The sequence below is a fragment of the Callorhinus ursinus genome, unplaced genomic scaffold, assembly GCF_003265705.2.
Source record: "Callorhinus ursinus isolate GAN/ISIS: 27379988/994484 unplaced genomic scaffold, GSC_fseal_2.0 scaffold39, whole genome shotgun sequence".
NCBI classification, from domain to species: domain Eukaryota; kingdom Metazoa; phylum Chordata; class Mammalia; order Carnivora; family Otariidae; genus Callorhinus; species Callorhinus ursinus.
Window position 1 is genome coordinate 20,832,231 of NW_027397101.1, and position 21,905 is coordinate 20,854,135.

At 40.9% G+C, this 21,905-nt stretch overlaps 1 protein-coding gene across 1 annotated transcript in view; it reads left to right on the plus strand.

Moving 5' to 3' along the window:
• ADAMTSL1 (ADAMTS like 1) overlaps nt 1–21,905 on the plus strand; it is a 407,202-nt gene that overhangs the window by 360,317 nt on the left and 24,980 nt on the right. Inside the window, exons 24-26 of the mRNA XM_073880850.1 lie at nt 9,052–9,264; nt 10,862–11,042; nt 14,155–14,362. Of these exons, the coding sequence (XP_073736951.1) occupies nt 9,052–9,264; nt 10,862–11,042; nt 14,155–14,362 (602 nt within the window). The remainder of the gene's footprint in view (nt 1–9,051; nt 9,265–10,861; nt 11,043–14,154; nt 14,363–21,905) is intronic.

Below are 21,905 nucleotides of genomic sequence, written 5' to 3' on the forward strand. Positions count from 1 at the left end.
TGGTGAGAATTTTTGCATCCAGGTCCATCAAGGATATTGGTCTGTAATTCTCCTTTTTGATGGGGTCTTTGTCTGGTTTTGGGATCAAGGTAATGGTAGCCTCATAAAATGAGTTTGGAAGTTTTCCTTCCATTTCTACTTTTTGGAACAGTTTCAGGAGAATAGGTATTAATTCTCCTTGAAATGTTTGGTAGAATTCCCCTGGGAAGCCATCTGGCCCTGGGCTTTTGTTTGTTGGGAGATTTTTGATGACTGCTTCAATTGCCTTAGTGGTTATAGGTCTGTCACGTTTTCTGTTTTCTTCCTGGTTCAATTTTGGTAGTTGATACTCTCTAGGAATGCATGCATTTCTTCCAAGTTATCTAACTTGCTGGCATAGAGTTGCTCATAATATGTTCTTACAGTTGTTTGTATTTCTTTCGTGTTGGTTGTGATCTCTCCTCTTTCATTCATGATTTTGTTGATTTGGGTCCTTTCTCTTTTCTCTTTGATAAGTCTGGCCAGGGGTTTATCAATCTTGTTAATTCTTTCAAAGAACCAGCTCCTAGTTTTGTTGATCTGTTCTACTGTTCTTTTGGTTTCTATTTCATTGATTTCTGCTCTGATCTTTATTATTTCTCTTCTCCTGCTGGGTTTAGGCTTTATTTGCTGTTTTTTCTCTAGCTCCTTTAGGTGCAGGGTTAGGTTTTGTATTTGAGACCTTTCTTGTTTCTTGAGAAAGGCTTGTATTGTTCTATACTTTCCTCTCAGGACTGCCTTTGCTGCATCCCAAAGATTTTGAACAGTTGTGTTTTCATTTTCATTGGTTTCCAAGAATTTTTTTAATTCTTCTTTAATTTCCTGGTTAACCCATTCATTCTTTAGTAGGATGCTCTTTAGCCTCCATGTATTTGAGTTCTTTCCGACTTTCCTCTTGTGATTGAGTTCTAGTTTCAAAGCATTGTGCTCTGAAAATATGCAGGGAATGATCCCAGTCTTTTGGTACTGGTTGAGACCTGACTTGTGACCTAGGATGTGATCAATTCTGGAGAATATTCCATGGGCACTCGAGAAGAATGTATATTCCGTTGCTTTGGGATGGAATGTTCTGAAATTGTCCGTGAAGTCCATTTGGTCCAGTGTGTCATTTAAAGTCTTTATTTCCTTGTTCATCTTTTGCTTAGATGATCTGTCCATTTCAGTGAGGGGGGTGTTAAAGTCCCCCACTATTACTGTATTGTTGTTGATGTGTTTCTTTGCTTTTGTTATTAATTGCCTTATATAATTGGCTGCTCCCAGTTAGGGGCATAGATATTTACAATTGTTAGATCTTCTTGTTGGATAGACCCTTTACATAGGATACAGTGTCGTTCCTCATCTCTTATTACAGTCTTTGGTTTAAAATCTAATTTTTCTGATATAAGGATTGCCACCCCAGCTTTCTTTTGGTGTCCATTAGCATGGTAAATGGTTTTCCACCCCTTCACTTTCAATCTGAGGGTGTCTTTGGGTCTAAAATGAGTCTCTTGCAGACAGCATATCGATGGGTGTTGTTTTCTAATCCAATGTGATAGCCTGTGTCTTTTGATTGGGGCATTTAGCCCATTTACATTCAGAGTAACTATTGAAAGATATGAATTTAGTGCCATTGTATTACCTGTAAGGTGACTGTTACTGTATATTGTCTGTGTTCCTTTCTGATCTATGTTGCTTTTAGGCTCTCTCTTTGCTTAGAGGACCCCTTTCAATATTTTTTGTAGGGCTGGTTTTGTGTTTGCAAATTCCTTTAGTGTTTGTTTGTCCTGGAAGCTTTTTATCTCTCCTTCTATTTTCAGTGACAGCCTAGTTGGATATAGTATTCTTGGCTGCATATTTTTCTCGTTTAGTGTTCTGAAGATATCATGCCAGCCCTTTCTGGCCTGCCAGGTCTCTGTGGATAGTTCTATTGCCAATCTAATGTTTCTACCATAATAGGTTACATATCTCTTGTCCTGAGCTGCTTTCAGGATTTTCTCTTTGTCTCTGAGGCTCGTAAGTTTTACTATTAGATGTCGGGGTGTTGACCTATTCTTATTGATTTTGAGAGGGGTTCTCTGTGCCTCCTGGATTTTGATGCCTGTTTCCTTCCCCACATTAGGGAAGTTCTCTGCTATAATTTGCTCCAATATACCTTCTGCCCCTCTCTCTCTTTCTTCTTCTTTGGGATCCTAATTATTCTAATGTTTCATCTTATCGTATCGCTTATCTCTTGAATTCTGCCCTCGTGATCCAGTAGTTGTTTCTCTTTTCTCAGCTTCTTTATTTTCCATCATTTGGTCTTCTATATCACTAATTCTCTCTTCTGCCCATTTATCCTAGCAGTTAGTGCCCCCACTTTTGATTGCACCTCATGAATAGCCTTTTTGATTTCGACTTGGTTGGATTTTAGTTCTTTTATTTCTCCAGAAAGGGTTTCTCTGATAACTTCCATGCTTTTTTCAAGCCCAGCTAGTATCTTTAAAATCATGATTCTGAACTCTAGGTCCGACATTTTACTAATGTCCGTTTTGAGTAGGTCCCTGGCAGATGGTACTACCTCTTGTTCTTTTTGTTGAGGTGATTTTTTCCATCTTGTCATTTTGTCCAGAGGAGAACAGATGAATGAGAGAACAAAATGCTAACAGGGTAACAACGTCCCCAGAAAACATACTCTAAACAAATCAGAAAAGACCTGAAACCAGGTGAAAGGAAAGGGAAAGAAAGAAAAAAGAAAGAGAAAAAAAAGAAAAAGATAAAAACAAACAAAAACAGAACAAAACAAAAAAAACAGCATATGATCAAATATGATCAGACTAGTGCATAGATCAGTGCCACACACTAGATTTTGGGTGTATTTTGGTCTGTTAGAAGAAAGCGTCTCCTAAAATTTTAAAGAAAGAAAGACTTATATATGTACAAAATAAGGGTTGATACAATGAAGGGATGGAATATGACTGTAAAGATGAAAATTATAAAAAATTTTAAAAGAGGAATTGGTAATGTGCTTGAAAAAAGAAAGAAGAGGATTAAAAAAAAGAAAGAAAAAAAATGGGGAGAGAATGTGACCAGGCAGGAGACTAGAACAAAGCCATATACTAGAGATTCAGGGTATATTTTGATATGTTAGAAGAAACTGTATCTCAAAATTTTAAAGAAAGAACATCTTATATATATTTGCCAAAAATAAGGGTAACTACTATGAAGGGATAGGATATGACTCTAAAAATGAAAAATAAAAAATTTTTTTTAAAAAGGGATTGAAAAAGGGAAAAAGAAATATTCAAAAAAAAAAGTTTAAAAAAATTAACTTTGAAAGACTAATGAATCATGGTAAAAAAAGCCATGAATTCTTTATGCAGTATTCCCCTAGTGCTGGAGTTCTGCCATTCTCATTGATCGGTAAACTTGGTCTTGGCTGGCTGTTCTTGCTGATCTTCTGGAGGAAGGGTCTGTTGCCGTGGTTCCCAGATATATTTGCTGGAGGAGGAACTGCCCTGCCCTTGGCCAGGTCTGGGCTAAGCAATCTGCTCAGGTTTGCTCTCGGGAGCTTTTGTTCCCTGCAAGCTTTCCGTTCGGCTTTGGGGGACAAGAGTGGAAATGGTGGCCTCCCAATCTCCGCCCCAGAGGAGCCGAGACCTCCGGCCCCACTCCTCAGTGCGCCCCCCAGAGAAAAGCAGTCAGTGACTCCCGTCTCCCTGGTCTCCGGCCGCACTCCGTGCTCACCCAGCCTGTGACCGAGCGTTGCTATCTCTGGCACCCGACCCCGTGTGGAGTCTCCAAACCGAGCAGATCCCTGCGGTGCGCTCCCGCGCCCCTCCTCCAGGAAAGGAAGGGGAGTCTCCCCAGACCTGCCACTTGTTGGGTCCCTGCGGGAGGAGCAGCGGCCCGATTGGGCCGCGGATCACAGTTTATGTCAACCCCGAGCTGAGAGCCCGGGCCTCGGCTCCGTCTCTGCAGCCGGCTTCGCCGCTCTGATACCCAGGAGCTCTGCTGCACTCAGGCATTCCCGATCTTTCTGTGACCCCGAGGGTCCTGAGACCACACTGTCCCGTGAGGGTTCCACCCCCCGCTTAGCCACTGCAGTGACGTCCCTCAGCGGAGCCAACTTCTAAAAGTTCCGATTTTGTGCTCTGCGTCTCTATCACTTGCCAGAAGCGGCCGACGGGGGCCCCCTCCCCCGCCATCTATCCCTCCGAATATCACCTCGGATTCACTTCTCCGCACATCCTACCTTCCAGTAAGTGGTCGCTTTTCTGTTCAGAGAGTTGTTGCTATTCTTCTCTTTGACCTCCTGTTGAGTTCATAGGTGTTCAGAATGGTTTGATCCCTATTCAGCTGAATTCCTGAGACCAGACGAAATCCAGGTCTCCTACTCCTCCGCCATCTTGCTCTGCCGTCTCCCGATATAGCTTTCCATTTATGTTTTAATTTTTTTAGCAACATTTTGTAGTTTCCAGTGTACATGTTTTTCATCTCCTTGGTTAAATTTATTCTTAAGTATTTTTTTGATACTGTTATAAATGGAATTGTTTTCTTAATTTCTCTTTCAGATTATTAGTGTAACATCTGACTCATTTCATTGGCCAAAGTAGTTACATGGCCAAACCCCAAATCAGGAGGTAGGAAATTAGAACCCACCCATCATCAAAGGCCACTGCAAAGTTACATGGCAAAATGAGTCAATGCAGGGAGGAATGAAGAATGGGGTTCTGTACCAATGATATCCCATAAAGAACTTCTTACAGTCAATTTTAGCATTATTTTTCCAGGGCCCTTCAAAATAGTCTGCTCCAAGCACTTCAACCAAACAATTACTGTGAAAATGTTAAATAAAAGGGGGGGAGGGGGGACAAAAGGAATGAGCAAAGGAAGGGGATAACAAGATGCCTGGGTAAATTGCTGGTGCCCAGCTGAACAAGTAGCAGGTATGGAAGAAAGAACACAAGGCAAGGAATCAGAAGGCCTGTCACTTGATCTTAGGAAAGCATCTTAACATCTCTGGGCCTCAGTTTCTTCCTCTGGCATTAGGCTAGACAATCTCTAAGGACCTTATCTGTGTTAACCCTGCATCCTATACAAATTCTAACAGTGTTTCCCCCAGAATAGAAAACAAAGTCAACATTGGAAAATTCCTTCTCTTACAGATCCATAGGCACACACATCCATGCAGGTAGCCATTCTTTTGTCTCACAGATCTCATCATTTTCTGCCTTACATCTCAGTTTTATTAGTGTGCTTTGTTTTTTATCCAATACCAGCTAGAATCTCCTTGCAAGAGGGAAGGTAGTCCTATCTTATCTAGCCCAGAACAGTAGGCACAAAATCAATATTTTTTTAACTGAATTGAGGGAAAGCCACCACTGTCTTTAATTTTGAATGATTTATCATGTGTTTTAAACTCCTATATATTGACAGGATCATATGGTTCTTATTCTTCCTTTTACTAATATGGTGTATCACATTGATTGATTAGCAAATATTAAACCACCCTTGCATCCCAGAAATAAATCCTACTTGATCATGGTGAATAATTCTTTTAATGTACTGTTGAATTCAATCTGCTAGTATTTTGTTGAGAATTTTTGCATCCGTGTTCGTCGAGGATATTGACCTGTAATTCTCCTTTTTAGTGGAATCTTTGTCTGGTTTTGTAATCAAGGTAATGCTGTCTTCATAGAATACAGCAACCTTTCCTGATAAAAACCCTCAACAAAGTAGGGATAGATAGAACATACCTCAACATCATAAAGACCATATATGAAAGACCCAGCTAGTATCATCCTCCTGAGAGCCTTTCCCCTATGGTCAGGAACAAGACAAGAATGTCCACTCCTACCATTACTATTTCACAGAGTAAGGGGAGACTTAACCTCAGCAATCAGACAACAAAAAGAAATAAAAATCATCCAAATTGGCAAAGAAGAAGTCAAACTTTCACTGTCTAAAGATGACATGACACTCTATGTAGAAAACCCAAAAGACTCCACCAAAAAATTGTTGGAGCTCATACATAAATTCAGCAAAGTCACAGGATATAAAATAAGGGGGGGGGGAATCGGAGGAGGAGATGAATCATGAGAGACTATGGACTCTGAGAAACAAACTGAGGGTTCTAGAGGGGAGGGGGTGGGGGGATGGGTTAGCCCGGTGATGGGTATTAAAGACGGCACGTTCTGCATGAAGCACTGGATGTTATACACAAACAATGAATCATGGAACAGTACATCAAAAACTAATGGTGTAATGTATGGTGATTAACATAACATAATAAAAAAAATCAGTGTGCAGAAATCTGTTCCATTTTTATATACCAATAACAAAGCAGAAAAAGAAATCAAGGAATTGATCCCATTTGCAATTGCACCAAAAATAATAATATACCTAGGAGTAATCTAACTAAAGGAGTAAAAGATCTAATGATGTACTATATGTTGGCTAATTGAATTTAACTAATAAAAAGAAAGATGCATTCTAAGAAAAAAAAGTAAAAGATCTATACACTGAAAACTATAGAACACATAGGAAAGAAATTGAAAAGGACACAAAGAAAGGGAAAGCAGTCCATGCTCATGGATCAGAAGAACTTTGTTAAAATGGCTATACTACCCAAAGCAATCTACACATTTAATGCAATCCCCATCAAAATACCAGCAGCATTTTTCACAGAGCTAGAACAAACAGTCCTAAAATTTGTATGGAACCACAAAAGATCCCAAATAGCCAAAGCAATTCTGAAAAACGAAAACAAAACTGGAGGCCTCATGATTCTGGATTTCAAATATATTACAAAGCTGTAGTCATCAAGACAGCATGGTACTGACACAAAAACAGACACACAGATCAATGGGACAGAATAGAGAACCCAGAAATGGGCCCACAACTATATGTTCAACTAATCTTCTACAAAGCAGGAAAGAATATCCAATAGAAAAAAAGAGTCTCTTCAACAAATGGTGTTGGGAAAACTGGACAGCAACATGCAGAAGAATGAAGCTGGACCACTTTCTTATACCATACACAAAAATAAATTCAAAATGGATGAAAGACCTTAATGTGAGACAGGAAACCATCAAAATCCTAAAGGAGAACAAAGACAGAAACTTCTTTGACCTTATCCATAGCAATTTCTTACTAGACAAGTCACCACAGGTAAGGGAAACAAAAGGAAAAATGAGCTATTGGGACTTCATCAAGATAATAAGCATCTGCACAGCAAAGGAAACAACAAAACTAAAAGACAACCTACAGAATGGGAGAAAATATTTGCAAACAACATATCTGATAAAGGGTTAGTATCCAAAATCTACAAAGAACTTCTCAAACTCAACACCCAAAAAATAAATAACACAGTTAAGAAATGGGCAGAAGACGTGAATAGACACTTTTCCAAAAAGACATCCACATAGCTACCAGATACAACACTCATCATCAGGGAAATACAAATCAAAACCACTATGAGATATCATCTTACACCTGTCAGGATGGCTAAAATTACAACACAAGAAACAACAGATGTTGACAAGGATGCAGAGAAAGGGGAACCCTCTTGCACTGTTGGTGGGAATGCAAACTGGTGCAGCCACTGTAGAGAATTTCCTCAAAATGTTAAAAATAGAACTACCCTATGATCCATCAATTGCGCTACTTACTAGGTATTTACCCAAAGGATACAAAAATACAGATTCGAAGGGATACATGCACCCCAGTGTTCACAGCAGCATTATCATCAATAGCCAAACTATGGAGAGAGTCCAAATGTCCATCCACTGATGAATGGGTAAAGAAGAGGTGGTACACACACACACACACACACACACACACACACACACACACACAATGGAATATTACTCAGCCATTAAAAAGAATGAAATCATGCCATTTACAATGACATGGATGAGCTAGAGTGTATTATGCTAAGTGAAATCAGTCAGTCAGAGAAAGATACTATAGGATCTCACTCAGATGTGGAATTTAATAAAGAAAACAGATGAACATATGGGAAGGGAGAAAAGAAAAGGAGAGAGGGAAACAAGCTAAAAGGCATTCCTAATGATAGAGCACAAACAGGGTTGATGGAGGGAGGTGGGTGGTCCATGGGCTAGATGGGTGATGGACATTAAGGAGGGCAGTTGTGATGATGAGCACCGAGTGTTGTATGTAAGTGATGAATGACTGAATTCTACTCCTGAAACCAATATTGCACTGTATGTTAACTACCTAAAATTTAAATTTAAAAAAAATAAAAAATAAAAAGTAAACTTCCAAATAAATTATCTGTGAAAGCTAAGTTGTTGAGGATACAACAGCAAATTCAGCAAGTACTCTGAATTTAAAGAAAATTAGTTTTTTCTTACAACTGCAATCAGTTTACTTTAATAATTCTCTGCTACAAACCTTGGGTAGACACAATACCTAAGTTTAATATTTTAGAATTTTAATGTATCAAAGTATGTTCCGTGACTACATAGATAGGTACATGTCCAATGCAGGCTTGGTAAGAGTTGTTAGAAGGCCAAGGTTCTTGACTGACAGAAAAATGAAATCAGTGTTTACCATTGTTTTCCTAGATTCTGTTGAAAAATTTTGGCTTGAAAACCACATACACAGTAAAACAGTGGCAAAGATTAGACTTTGACCACTTAAAATTTGATTCTTAACTATTACTATATAGCATTTTTTTCCAACTCACTGCATTTGAAGTGATTTCTTTAGTATAAAATAAGTATAGGAACTAATTAACTTGGAAAATGTTCAATGAGTGAATATTAATTGCTTCATTTTTTTAAAAGTTCGTACAAGGACATAGAAACAGGCACTTTGTGTACTCCAAGAATTTTTCCTTAATTGAATGAATATTAGTCACCTTCCCAGAATTCCTGAGTAGAAACATCTATTGGCCTGGAAATGGCACGCATAAGAAAAATGCCATTGGTAGGGAGACTACACCGTATGTGTGGCTTCTAAGCCACAGAGACACTAAAACAACTCGTCAGATACATATCCCCATTTCACTTTATTAATGGCTTCTCTCTCTCTCTCTTCCTCTCCTTCTAGGCTGTCCCATCAAAGGTCACCCTACCCCCAATATTACCTGGTTCCATGGTGATAAGCCAGTCACCACTGTCCCAGGACTGACACATCATATCTTGGCAGCTGGACAGATTCTTCAGGTTGCAAATCTTAGTGGCGGGTCTCAAGGGGAATTCAGCTGCCTTGCTCAGAATGAGGCAGGAATGCTTGTGCAGAAGGCCTCTTTAGTGATCCAAGGTAAGAAACCCTTCAGGCTTTGGAGCCAGGCTTAGTTCTTGAATAAGAAAGTCCACCTGAGAATCCAATTCTCTAGTAAAACAAAGTGATTTCTGATCTCAGTGGCTCATAGAGCATGAAAATCAAAGCGGAACCATGTCTCCATACAATGAGGCCCTTCAGAAGAGCCGCCAGGCTCCATCCCAGCAGAATCTGGAAAAGTCAGTGGGCCCTTTTGCTTCATCATGTTGCTGCCGCTAAGGACTGAGGAAACATGATGATATAGCAAAGCCAAGAATTTATGCTTGCTTAACTAATAAGAATCACACATTCACATACACACACACACACACACCTACATGCATGCAAGCACACGCATGCATGCGTGCAAAGTAGCCTGTTAAACTAATGCAAGTTTTCTCTGTTGGTTTGGTTAAAAAAAAAAAAACCTCTTGATCCGAACTGCTTGGCAATTGCCTTCTCTCCTGGAGAGTCAGGCTGGTGCCAGTACCTACTTATCGTGCTAAAGAGTCTTCAGCTGCAGTCATGTGCTAAGCGTTTTGCCGGCATTCTCTGTGGTTTGTGCATTAACCTTCCGGGAACACAGGCAGGACAGAAAGCCCTTGGGAGAGGCCTAGCTTTAGCTACACCAAGAAAAGATCGTGAATGAACCCAAAACAGTGGGAAACAAACCCAAACTGGGCCTTGTTATAGAAACTGAGTGAGGCTTTCAAGTTTTCCTTAGGCTATTTCTACCTGTGGCCCATGGGTGACTATTTTTAGGGAAAACAAAATTCTATTTCATGCATTCTAAAATGGGGGATTCTGCGGGAAGGGAGAGAATTTTGTGCCACTGTAGCACACGAGGAGGGAGCAAATGGGTTTTCCCCCCTTAAACATCCTCCCCTGCCATATGGCTTTCTGGACAGGAAAGTAAATGTTCCATTTTCTTGCCAACCCGCCATTCTCTGCTGAAAACCAGAAGCCGGTGCCTATCTGCAAGATTTGTAATATACAACCTTGCAAATGAGCACTCACAGTTTACCAGCCCACAGTTATTTTTAACAGCTTTCCTCCCAGTGAGTCCCAGACCCCCAAACAGAAAATCCACAGAAATTGAATTTCTTCCTGACGTCATTGTCACATGTAAATGAGTGCTCTCTGGGTAGGCTGTTTTTTCGGTGACATTTCCAAAGTTCAGCTCAAATGTGCACGTACAAATGTGACTGTTAAGTATCTCCAATATTTTTGTATCTCTTTGTTGAAAAAGAAAGTCACTTTCTGGTGACCCACTAGGAAGGAAAAGTACTTTGGAAGTGCATTTAGAAATAAGGACTACAGCCACTGGTTAAGTACGCTGTATGTGCCAGTCACCGGGCTCCGCCCTTTGCTTTCATGATATCCAGTCCTCACAGTAACTTTGCAAGGTAGGGGTCTTGTACTCACTTCATGGATAAGCCAACTGAGGCTCCTAGACACCATGCCACTTGGCTACCTAAGTTGGGAAGGGAGCCCACTGAAGGACAGAGTGTCATTCTCTAGAGCTCTTCGTGCCCACAGAGCATGGGCACTAATGCATGCAAGCCTCTTTTCACCTCTGATTCTCTTCCTGTGACAGATTACTGGTGGTCTGTGGACAGACTGGCAGCCTGCTCAGCCTCCTGTGGTAACAGGGGCATTCAGCAGCCCCGCCTGAGGTGTCTCTTGAACAGCACAGAGGTCAACCCCACTCACTGTGCAGGGAAGGTGCGCCCTGCTGTGCAGCCCGTCGCCTGCAACCGGAGAGACTGTCCTTCTCGGTGAGTGTGGCAGGCACTGGCTCAGGCCTCCCCGACCCCCACGCTGGGCCCTGACTTTTAGTCAAGTCGGTGGCTAGCCTCTGTCCAGTACTGCGTAGGGAGAGACAGGGAATGCGGGCAAGGGGGCCTGCCATCCAAGGCACTGTTCTTTTCTATAGGCCCCGACTTGCCAGGCCTCTCCACCCTGCAGAAAATATCCCTCAGAATGGGCCTCCTCCCTCGGCAGTTTGTTCCCTCACCACTCAGCGGGCTGGGGACTGCCTGGGGCATCCCAAGTGCCTGAGAAGGTCTGTTCAGGGAGCAGGAACATCCCAGGCCCTAGCCAGAGCTCACTGACATCCTGCAATAAGAAATTTGCTCCCTAGGGGTGCCTGGGTGACTCAGTCATTGGGTGTCTGCCTTCAGCTTCAATCATGATCCCAGGATCCTGGGATCGAGTCCTGCATCGGGCTCCCCGCTCAGTGGGGAGCCTGCTTCTCCCTCTCCCTCTCCCTGCTGCTCTCCCTACTTGTGCTCTCTCTCTCTCTCTCTCTCTCTCTCTGTCAAATAAATAAATCTTTAAGAAAAAGAAAAAAGAAAGGAAAGGGAAGGAAGGAAGAAGAGAGAGAGAGAGGAAGGAAGGAAGGAAGGAAGCTCTCTAGTTTGCTAGTAAAAGGGTAACTGTGTTTGCAGTTAAGGTGTTGAGGGGATAGGGGTTACTGGCCTCGACCGCAGCTCCTCCCTTTCTTCTAACTTCAGAAACCATGCTAATGGGCACTCTAGTTTAGGTGAGGGAATCTTACCCTCTTCTTTTCTTCGAAGGGGGATGCATCCTGAGGAAGTCAAAACAAATCTTCATTTTCTATAGTTGCCTCCATGTTGGATATACGTTCTCTGCCTCTGGCCCCAGAATGACACCCACCGTCTCTGCTCCTTACAGCTTTGAGAAGCTGTGAGTCCCACAGAGCACCCTTCCCTCGGTTTGCAGGCAGTCGCTAAAGGGATAATGGATGGGCTCAGAGGTGGCACCAGCATGGCATCCTGAGCCTGGGGGGACTTGGCTGGGCCTCACGATGCCCCCTTCCTACCTGTCTGTGGGACTTTCATGCACTGCTCAGGCACCCGCTTTGTGTTTTGCCAGCTGAGTCACAAGGAGCAGCTGAAACCAGGAGAGACTCAATGAAATATGAAACATGCTCATTAATATCAGCAGTTTGACTTGCTGACGGGAAGGTTTCCATGGGAATGATTAATGTCCTTTTATACCCTTCCTGAACTGTAACATAGCCATACCTCGCCTTTCTCAAACCCCCCACCCCAGCTCCTGAAAAATTGCTGAAATGTATATTTGGAAATAAAAGTTGATTGAAATGCAGGCCTGACATTCACCGGGGATATAAGGGGCTGGAAGACTGCCCTCACCAAGCTATTTGAAATGAAGACCAAGTTTCGGACGTGCCAAGGACTTTTTGATTTGCTGCGGTGATGGTCAGAGTCAATCAGGCTCATTTACTTCTGCAAATGAAATAATGGCCATGTCGGCTTGGGTTTCAGTGCCCCCAGGAGCTTTACACCACCTCGTGCCTGCTTCCTAAGTGGCTCTGCTCCTGGGGGTTGGAGATCTGCACACAGTCATCTCTCTCCAGGGCCAATGGATCAGGGGGGGTTCCATCAAACTAAATAAGTCACAGATCCAGATTCAAAAGGAATTTGCTCCCTGTCTCTGCTACTTGCCTCTCCTTTGACTGGTTTCCCTGCCCGGCTTCTCGGGCACCTCAGCAGCCTTCTCTGAGCACAAACAAGGATCGTCCTGGTTGTCTCTGAACAGGGCTGGGGAGTCCTGCTTTGACCCAAGTGACCGTTCCGCCATTTCATTTAGATAAACTTTGTCCCAGGCATTAAAACCCAAGAATGGTCTTTTTCCCTAGATTGAATAAGATGGCTGGAACACCCCAAGGCTTTTCTGTTTCCCCCAAACTGTCCCCCTTTCCCCTTCTCTTTGAGAACTAGCCCACAGTGCAAACATTCACACAGAGCCCCTATGGGTTTGTATCTGGACCAAGGATTCCAGCGTGTTCCCCAAATTCCAGCTTGGCTTTATGAGAGAAGACATTTGTGCAGTCCTGCTCAGTCTCACTTCTGACGATCCAAATTGTAGCCAGAACCTAACATTCTGAGAAAGGACATTCTCCACATATGCAGCCCTCGAGGAGGTGTAAGGCCTATGCGCTGTGACTCATGGGAAACTACTCCACAAAGGCAGAAGGAACTTTGCCTATTTCTCAGGGATTCAACAAAATCCAGTGAGACATGGGTTAAGGAAGGTAGAAGAGAGAATGAGTACTAGCAGACAAAACACTGACTCAAGGGAGAGCCAGAGACACAGTTTGGATCTGACTTCCCTAGGAGACTGTCCCCCTTCTGCCATGCACTCGGACGGCTCAGGAAGTCCCAGAACCACAGTGCAGCATAACTAGCTAAAGGACTGTCTTCCCAGAGTGTTCCCTCCGCAGGCTCGCGGCTTTGGGGGCCAGCATCACGAGTGAGACAAGTGATGTTCAGACCACTCTTTCAAGATGCACCTTTGCAGGCAGTTTCCAAAGGGTATTTGTTTTCTGTGGCTGCAAATTACCACAAACATGGTGGCTGAAAAGAATAGACATTTATTTTCTCACAGTTTGGAAGGCCAGAAATCCACAATCAAGATGTCAGCAGGGCTGCACCCCTTGCAACTTTCTCAAGCCTTGCCACCTTCTGGTGGCTCCAGGCATCCCTCAGCTCGTGGCCACATCACTCCAGCCTCTGCCTCGGTGGTAACACTGTCTCCTCCTGATAATCTCTCTTTCTCTTCTAAGGACATTTGTGAAGGCAGATAATGTAGGATAATCACGTCTCAAAGTCCTTAATTATATCTGCAAAGCCCCTTTGTCCAAATATGGTAACATTCCCAGCTTCCGGGGATCTGATGTAGATATCTTTTGGGGGACCATTTTCAGCCTTCCACTCCATGTCTACCATGCCCTGAGATTAGCAGCTGTGTGGTGAGAATAAGGGGATGTCCAGGCTCTTTTTCTGAGAATATATGACATCATTCCTCTGCCCAAGCCTGACCCTTTGCTCTTCCTCTCCCCAGGTGGATGGTGACCTCCTGGTCGGCCTGTACCCGGAGCTGTGGGGGAGGCGTCCAGACCCGCCGGGTGACCTGCCAGAAGCTGAAAGCCTCTGGGATCTCCACCCCTGTGTCCAATGATCTGTGTACACAGCTCGCCAAACGGCCAGTAGACACCCAGGCCTGTAACCAACAGCTCTGCGTGGAGTGGGCCTTCTCCAGCTGGGGCCAGGTGAGAGGATTCTATTTGAAAGATAAATCTAAAGGTGCCGACCCTGCTACAGTAGAAAGTAAAAGTCCACCACTGCCACATCTTCTGTGATGTCAGACCTTTCGCATCCTGTCTGTCAATCAACTCACCTGCCCAGTGTCCTTCCAAAAGCTTAGAGTTTCTGATGCTTCTTCTCTAACACGAACATACGTTCCCACAGCCATTACACTTTCCCTATTGATTTCCCTCCCGACCAAGCTCATCCCTTTCTGAGATTCTTAGCGAATCTTCAGCAACCCCTTCTTCAGACTCATTTTCTGTAAGGCCACCTCTTTCCACTGGCTGTCCTATGGCTGATGATTTAAAGCTCTGATGAGATCCATCTGGGGGGTGCAGGGTTGTTTTGGGCCAGGGGTTCTCAAATGGGCTAGAAATTGGAGAAACTTCTTTAAAAGACCAATGTCCAGGCTGCATCTCCCTGAGATCCTAAGTCAGTTGCTCAGGGGTAGGATCGGAGCATGGGCAATTTTCGAAACTACGCGGGAGATTCTGGTATGCAGCCAGCGTAGAGAACCACTCTTCGGAGCCAAGAAGAGTTGAAGCCTAGCTGGATCACTTTGAAACCACCAACTCCTTTCTCAATTCTCAGCCAGAGGATGGCCAAAAAAGTCCCAGGTTCGCTCAACACACAGCAGAAATGGGGGCACATAGGACCCCAGTAGGGATGGGGCCTCTTTTGGATATAGGAAGGAACCACAGGACTCTGTCCATTTGAAAAGGAAATTTTATGGTTAGTTATGACTTAAAAAAATTTACACAGACGGCAGATTCTCTATGGGAAGAACAAACCTGAGCAATGATGGACACTATGCCATGACGGAAGCAGCCTCAGAAGGATGGGAGGTGCCAATAGTCACCATACCATTGATCTCACATTATTTCTGCGCCGGTGGGACTGAGCACCAGTCAGGAATTTGCATTGTAACTAGAGGCCTAGGCTTTCCCCACTGCAGGTACATAGGCTGTTTAGAGAGAGAGAGAGTTTTCCTACTCATCTGACCCCTTCTCTGTTTTAGAATGTTGTTGGCACTAAAAAAACAATCCAGTGTGGTGCTTGGGGGAAGTGACGTAATGGCGTATGCACGGTTCCCTTCAAAGTCTGTGTTCAGAACCTACTGGGGACCTACTTAGCATCTAAGAGCTGTCTGCCAGGGCTGATAATCAGCTAGTACCCACCCCACCAACGGTGTGGTGACATCTGTTGTTTGTCAGAGGCTGGCACTAATTGCTAGGCTAACCATTCTGATTGGTCAGGCATAGTTTGTGATTGGTTGGTTTCTGAAACATGCCATTAAGCTTGGCCTGCTGGGACAGCCCAAAACTACCACAAGGCTCTTAATTCTTTGTAACTGTACAAACTAATATGACGGAATGTCTTGGGCAGCTAGCAACTCGAAACATGTTGGAACTGGCTGTCTACATATTACTGTATTCATGTTCCTCCGTCCCCACCCCGAGGTGTGTTCTTTGAAAAACAGTCACTTGGAATTTCCCATTAAGTTAATATACTGTGGCCATCTCTAATGAAGATCAAATGTTATTTGGAGGAAATCTGGCCACAGAATTCACTTGCAATCCATAAGCCATTTGTGTCCCAGGTGAGTCCAGGGATAATGCTCAACACCAGCCAATCAACACACTCGGCCTGAGGCTCCTTTTTGGCACCTTTACCAACCCCCCTCATTTCCAGTGACCTAATGTATGTGCTTCATAATCAAAGAGGCATGAGCTCCCTTTTGCTCTGATGCCTGGGGGATATCATCTTGCTCTTACCTGGAAAAGCCCACTTCTGCTAGCTTTCATTCTGCCCAAGGCAGCTCTGCTTCTAGGCCCTCCAGGCTTACTGGCAGTTTGTGAAATTACAATTAGGAACAGACCTGGCTTCACACGGGAGATGTTTCTGCATTGTATCACGAGGTCACTAAAGGGGACATACATTGTGCACGTTGATCATTCTCAGTGATTACTTTTTCTAAAAGAGAGAAAAAAGGTCCTTCCCCCCTTTCTTGCCTTCAAACAACACTCTCATCCCCTTCTTTCTTCTAAAACCCTCTAGGCAAGTATGTCTCAAGCTTTAATGTGAATCACTTGTGGATCTTGTTAAAAATGCAAATTCTGATATGGCAGGTCTGGAGCAGAGCCTTAGTAATGAATTTTTTTATTGAGGTATAATTGACATATACCCATTATATTAATTTCAGGGGTGTAACATGATTTGATATTTGTATACATTGCAAAATGATCACAATAAATCTAACATCCATCACCATACATACTTAGAAAAAGACTTTTTCTTGTGATTTTAAGATCGATTCTCAGCAACTTTAAGATATACAATACAGTATTGACTATAGTCACCATGCTGTACCTTGCATCTCCAGGACATGTTTATTTCATAACTGGAAGTTTGCACGTTTTGACCCTTTCCACATATTTCACCTACCCCCACCCCCCACCTCTGGCAACCAAGTCTATTCTCTGCATTTATTATGGTTTGCAGGGAGGGGTTGTTGTTGTTTAAATTTCACATATGAAATTACACAGTATTTGTCTGTCTGCCTTATTTGACTTTTGTGCCCTCAAGGTCTATACATGCCATCACTAATGGAAAGATGTCATTCTTTTTTATGGCTAAATAATATTCCTGTGTGTGTGTGTGTGTGTGTGTGTGTGTACACACCACATTTCCTTTATCCATTCATCCACTGATGGATACTTAGGTTGTTCCATATCTTGACTGTTGTAAATAATGCTGCAATGAACATGAGGGTCATATATCCTTTCAAGTTAGTGTTTTCATTTTTTTTAATCAATACCCAGAAATAGAATTGCTGGTTGATATGGTACTTCTGTTTTAAATTTTTGAGGAACCTACATACTGGTTTTTATAGTGGCTGCACCAATTTACATTCTCACCAACAGTGCATAATGGTTCCCTTTGCTCCACATCCTCACCAACATTTATTTCTTGTCTTTTTGGTAGTGGCTATTCTAACAGGAATGAGGTGATATCCCATTGTGGTTTTGATTTGTATTTCACCGATGCTTGGTAACCTTGAGCACATTTTCATGCACCTGTTGACCATCTGTATGTCTTCTTGGGGAAAATGTCTCTTCAGATCCTCTGCCTTTTTAAAATTGCATTGTTTGGTTTTCTGCTATTGAGTTGTAAAAGTTCTTTATGTATTTTGGATATTAACCCCTTATATGATTTGCAAATATCTTCTCCCATTCAGTAGGTTGCCTTTTCATTTTGTTGATGGTTTCCTTTGCCGGTGTAGTCCCACTTGTTTACTTTTGCTTATGATGCCTTTGCTTTTCCTGTCAGATTCAAAATATAATTGCCAAGAATGATGTCAAAGAGCTTACTGCCTGTGTGTTCTTGGATTTCTGTGATTTCAAAAATTATGTTCAAGTCTTTAATCCATTTTGAATGGAATTTTCTGTATGCTGTAAGAGCAGTCCAATTTCATTGTTTTGTATCTGGCGATCTAGTTTTCCCAGCACCATTTATTGAAGAGACTGTCCTTCCTCCCTTGTATATTCGTGGCTCCTTTGTCATAAATTAATTAACTATATATGTGTGGGTCGAATTCTGGGCTCTCTATTCTGTTCCAGTGACCTGTGTGTCTGGTTTTATGCCAAACCATACTGTTTTGATTACTATAACTTTTTAATAGTTTGTAAGCAGGGAGCATGATGCCTCCAGCTTTTGTGTTCTCTCTCAAGATTGCTTTGGCTATTTGGGGTCTTTTGTGGTTACATAAAAATTTTAAGATTAATTTTTCTATTTCTGTGAAAAATGTCATTGGAATTTTGACAGGAGTTGCATTTAATGTGTAGATTGTTTTGAGTAGTATGAACATTTTAACAGTATTGATTCATCCAGTCCATGAACACAGAATGTCTACTTGCATCTTCTTCAGTTTCTTTCACTCGTGTCATAGTTTTCAGTTTATGGGTCTTTTACCTCCTTGACTAAATTTATTCCAGATATTTCTTTTTGATACAATTATAAATGGGATTATTTTAATTTCTCTGAATTTGTTATTAGTCTAGAAATACAATAGACTTTTTTTATTGATTGCATATCCTACAATTTCACTGATTGGTTTGTTCTAAATGGTTTTGGGGGCTCTTTAAGGTTTTCTATATAAAATGTCATCTGCTCGTATAGTGACAGTTTTACTTCTTCCTTTCTAATTTGGATGCCTTTTATTTCTTTCTCTTGACTAATTGCTCTGACTAGGACTGCCTATACTATATTGAGTAAAAGTAACAAAAGTGGGCATCCTTGTCTCGTTTCTGATCTTGGAGGAAAGGCATTCAGCTTTTCACCTTTGAATATGTTACCTATGGGCTTGTCATAGGAATTATTTTGTTGAGGTACATTCCCTCTATGCCTACTTTTTTTGCTATTTTATTTTTTATGATTCAAGTATAGTGACATACAATGTTATATTAGTTTCAGGTGTACAACATAGTGATCCCACAATTCTATACACTACTCAATGTTCACCACAATAAGTGCAGTCACCACTTGTCACCATACATTACAATATTATTGATTGTATTCCTTTATGATGTACTTTTCATCTCCATGATTTGTGTTTTATAACTGAAAGTTTGTACTTCTTAATCCCTTTCATCTATTTTGCCCATCACCCCACTCACCTCCCCTGTGGCTATCAACAGTTCTCTGTATTTAACTGTCTGGCTTTTGTTTGGTTTGGTTTGTTTTTCAGATTCCACATTTAAGTCAAATCATATGCTATCTGTCTTTCTCTGTCTCACTTGTTTCACATAGTGTAATATCCTCTGTTATTTTTTATATTAACCCCTTATTGGATATATTATTTGCAAATGTCTTCTCCCATTCACTAGGTTGCCTTTTTGTTGATGGTTTCCTTGACTGTGCAAAAGCTTTTTATTTTGGTGTAACCTCAGTCATTTATTTTTGCTTTCCTTTCTCTTGACTAAGGATACATATTTATAAATATCTTCCTAAGGTTGATGTCCAAGAGATTTATGCCTATTTTCTTTAAGGAGTTTTATAGTTTCAAGTCTCAAATGTAGGCCTTTAATCCATTTTGAGTTAATTTTTGTGTATGATATAAGAAAGTGGCCCAGTTTCATTCTTTTGCAATTTCATTCCAAAAGTGGAAAAGCTGTCCACTTTTTCCAGCAGGAAAAAAACGTCTTTTCCCCCATTGTATATTGTTGTATCCTTTGTTGAAAATTGATCATATAGGTGTGGGTTTATTCCTAGCCTTTCTATCTGTTCCATTGATCTTTATGTCTACTTTTGTGCCAGTGCCATACTGCTTTGATTATTATAGCTTTGTAGCATATCCTAAAATCAGGAATTGTGATACCTCCAGCTTTGTTCTTCTCTCTCAAGATTGCTTTGGATATCCAATGTCTTTTTCGGTTCCATACAAATTTTAGGAATATTCTATTTTTTTGGAAAATGCTATTGATATTTTTATGGGGATTATATTTAATAGGTAGATTGCTTTGGGTACTATGGATATTTCAACGATATTCTCTCAATCTGTGAGCATAGTATACTTTCCAGTTGTTATGTTATCTTCAGTTTCTTTCATCAAAGTCATAGTTTTTAGAGTACAGGTCTTTAACTTCGTTGGTTAAATTTATTCCTAGATTTTTTTTTTTTGGTGAAATTGTAAATGGTATTGTTTTCTTAATTTTTCTTTCTGCTACTTTATCAGTGTATAGAAAAGCAACCAATTTCTGTGTATTAATTTTGTATCCTGAAACTTTATGAATTTATTCTAATAGTTTTTGGTAGCGTCTTCAGGATTTTCTATAGATGGTATTATATGTCATCTGTGAAGAGTTTTCTTTCTTCTTTACCAATTTAGATTCCTTTTATTTCTTTTTCTTCTCTGATTGCTGCAGCTAAGCCTTCCAGTGCTAGGTTGAATAAAAGTGATGAGAGTGGACATCTTTGTCTTGTTCCTTATCTTAGAGGGAAAGCTTTCAGTTTTTCACCATCGAGGATGACGTTAACTGTGGGTTTTCCATACATGCCCTTTATTATGTTGAAGTACATTCCGTATGTTCTTCTAAACCCACTTTGTTGAGAGTTTTTATTATGCATGGATATTGTATTTTGTGAAATGTTTTTCCTGCATCTATTGAGATTATCATAAGGTTTTGTGATGTATCACATTGGTGATTTGCAAATATTGAACGGCCCTTGCTTCTCTGGAATAAATCCCTCTCGACTGTGGTGAATGATCTTTTTTTTAATACAGTTTTAAATTTGGTTTCCTAATATTTTGAGCATTTTTTTCATCTATGTTCCCCAGGAATGTTGGCCTGTAGTTTTCTTTTTTTGTACTGTCTTTTGTCTGGTTTTGGTGTCAGAGTAATGCTGGCCTTGTAGAATAAGTGTGAAAGCTTTCCTTTTTCTTCTAGTATTTTTTTAAATAATTTGAAAAGACTAGGTATTCTTTGAAGTTGGGTAGAATTTTTTTTGTTGAGAATTTTTGATTACCAGATTCAATTTCATTGCTAGTAATTGGTCTGTTAAGATTTTATATTTCTTCCTGATACGGTTTGGGAAGACTATATTTTTGGGAATTTACCCATTTCTTCTAGGTTTGTTGGCATCTAATTTTTCATAGTATTCTCTTTATAATTCTTTGTATTTCTGTAGTGTCAGTTTCTCCATTTTTTCTAATTTTGAGTCCTTTTATTTCTTGATGACTCTGAGTAAAAGTTTATCATTTATCTTTTCAAAGAACCAGCTCTTGCTTTTGTTGATCTTTTCTTTTTTTAAAAAATTCCCACTTATTTCCACTCTAATCCTTATTATATCCTTATTTCTACTAACTTTGGAAAAAGAACAAAGCCCAGTTTCCTTAGGTATAAGGTTAGATTGAGATTTTTCTTGTTTCTTATCATAGGCCTATATTACTATAAACTTTCTCTTAGAACTACATATTCTGTGTCCCAGAGATTTTGGACTATTGTGTTTCCATTTTCATTCACCTCCTTGATTGTTGTTTTATTTTTGTTTGATTTTCCTCTTTATTCATTGACCTAGTGGATGTTTAGTAGCATGTTGTTTAGCCTTCATGTCTTTGTTTTTCCATTTTTTTATTGTAATTGAATTCTAATTTCATGCCATTGTGACTGGAAAAGATGCTTGATAGGATTTGAATTTTATTAAACCTACAGAGACTTGTTTTGTGCCCTAACATATGATCTGTCCTAGAGAATGTTCCATGGGCACTTGAAAACAATGTGTATTGTTTTTTGTTTTTGTTTTTTACTTTAAATTTTTTATTGTTATGTTAATCACCATTTATTACATCAGTTTTTGATATAGTGTTCCATGATTCATTGTTTATTCATAACACCCAGTGCTCCATGCAGAACGTGCCCTCTTTACTATCCATCACCAGGCTAACCCATCCCCCCACCCTCCTCCCCTCTAGAACCCTCAGTGTGTTTTTCAGAGTCCATCGTCTCT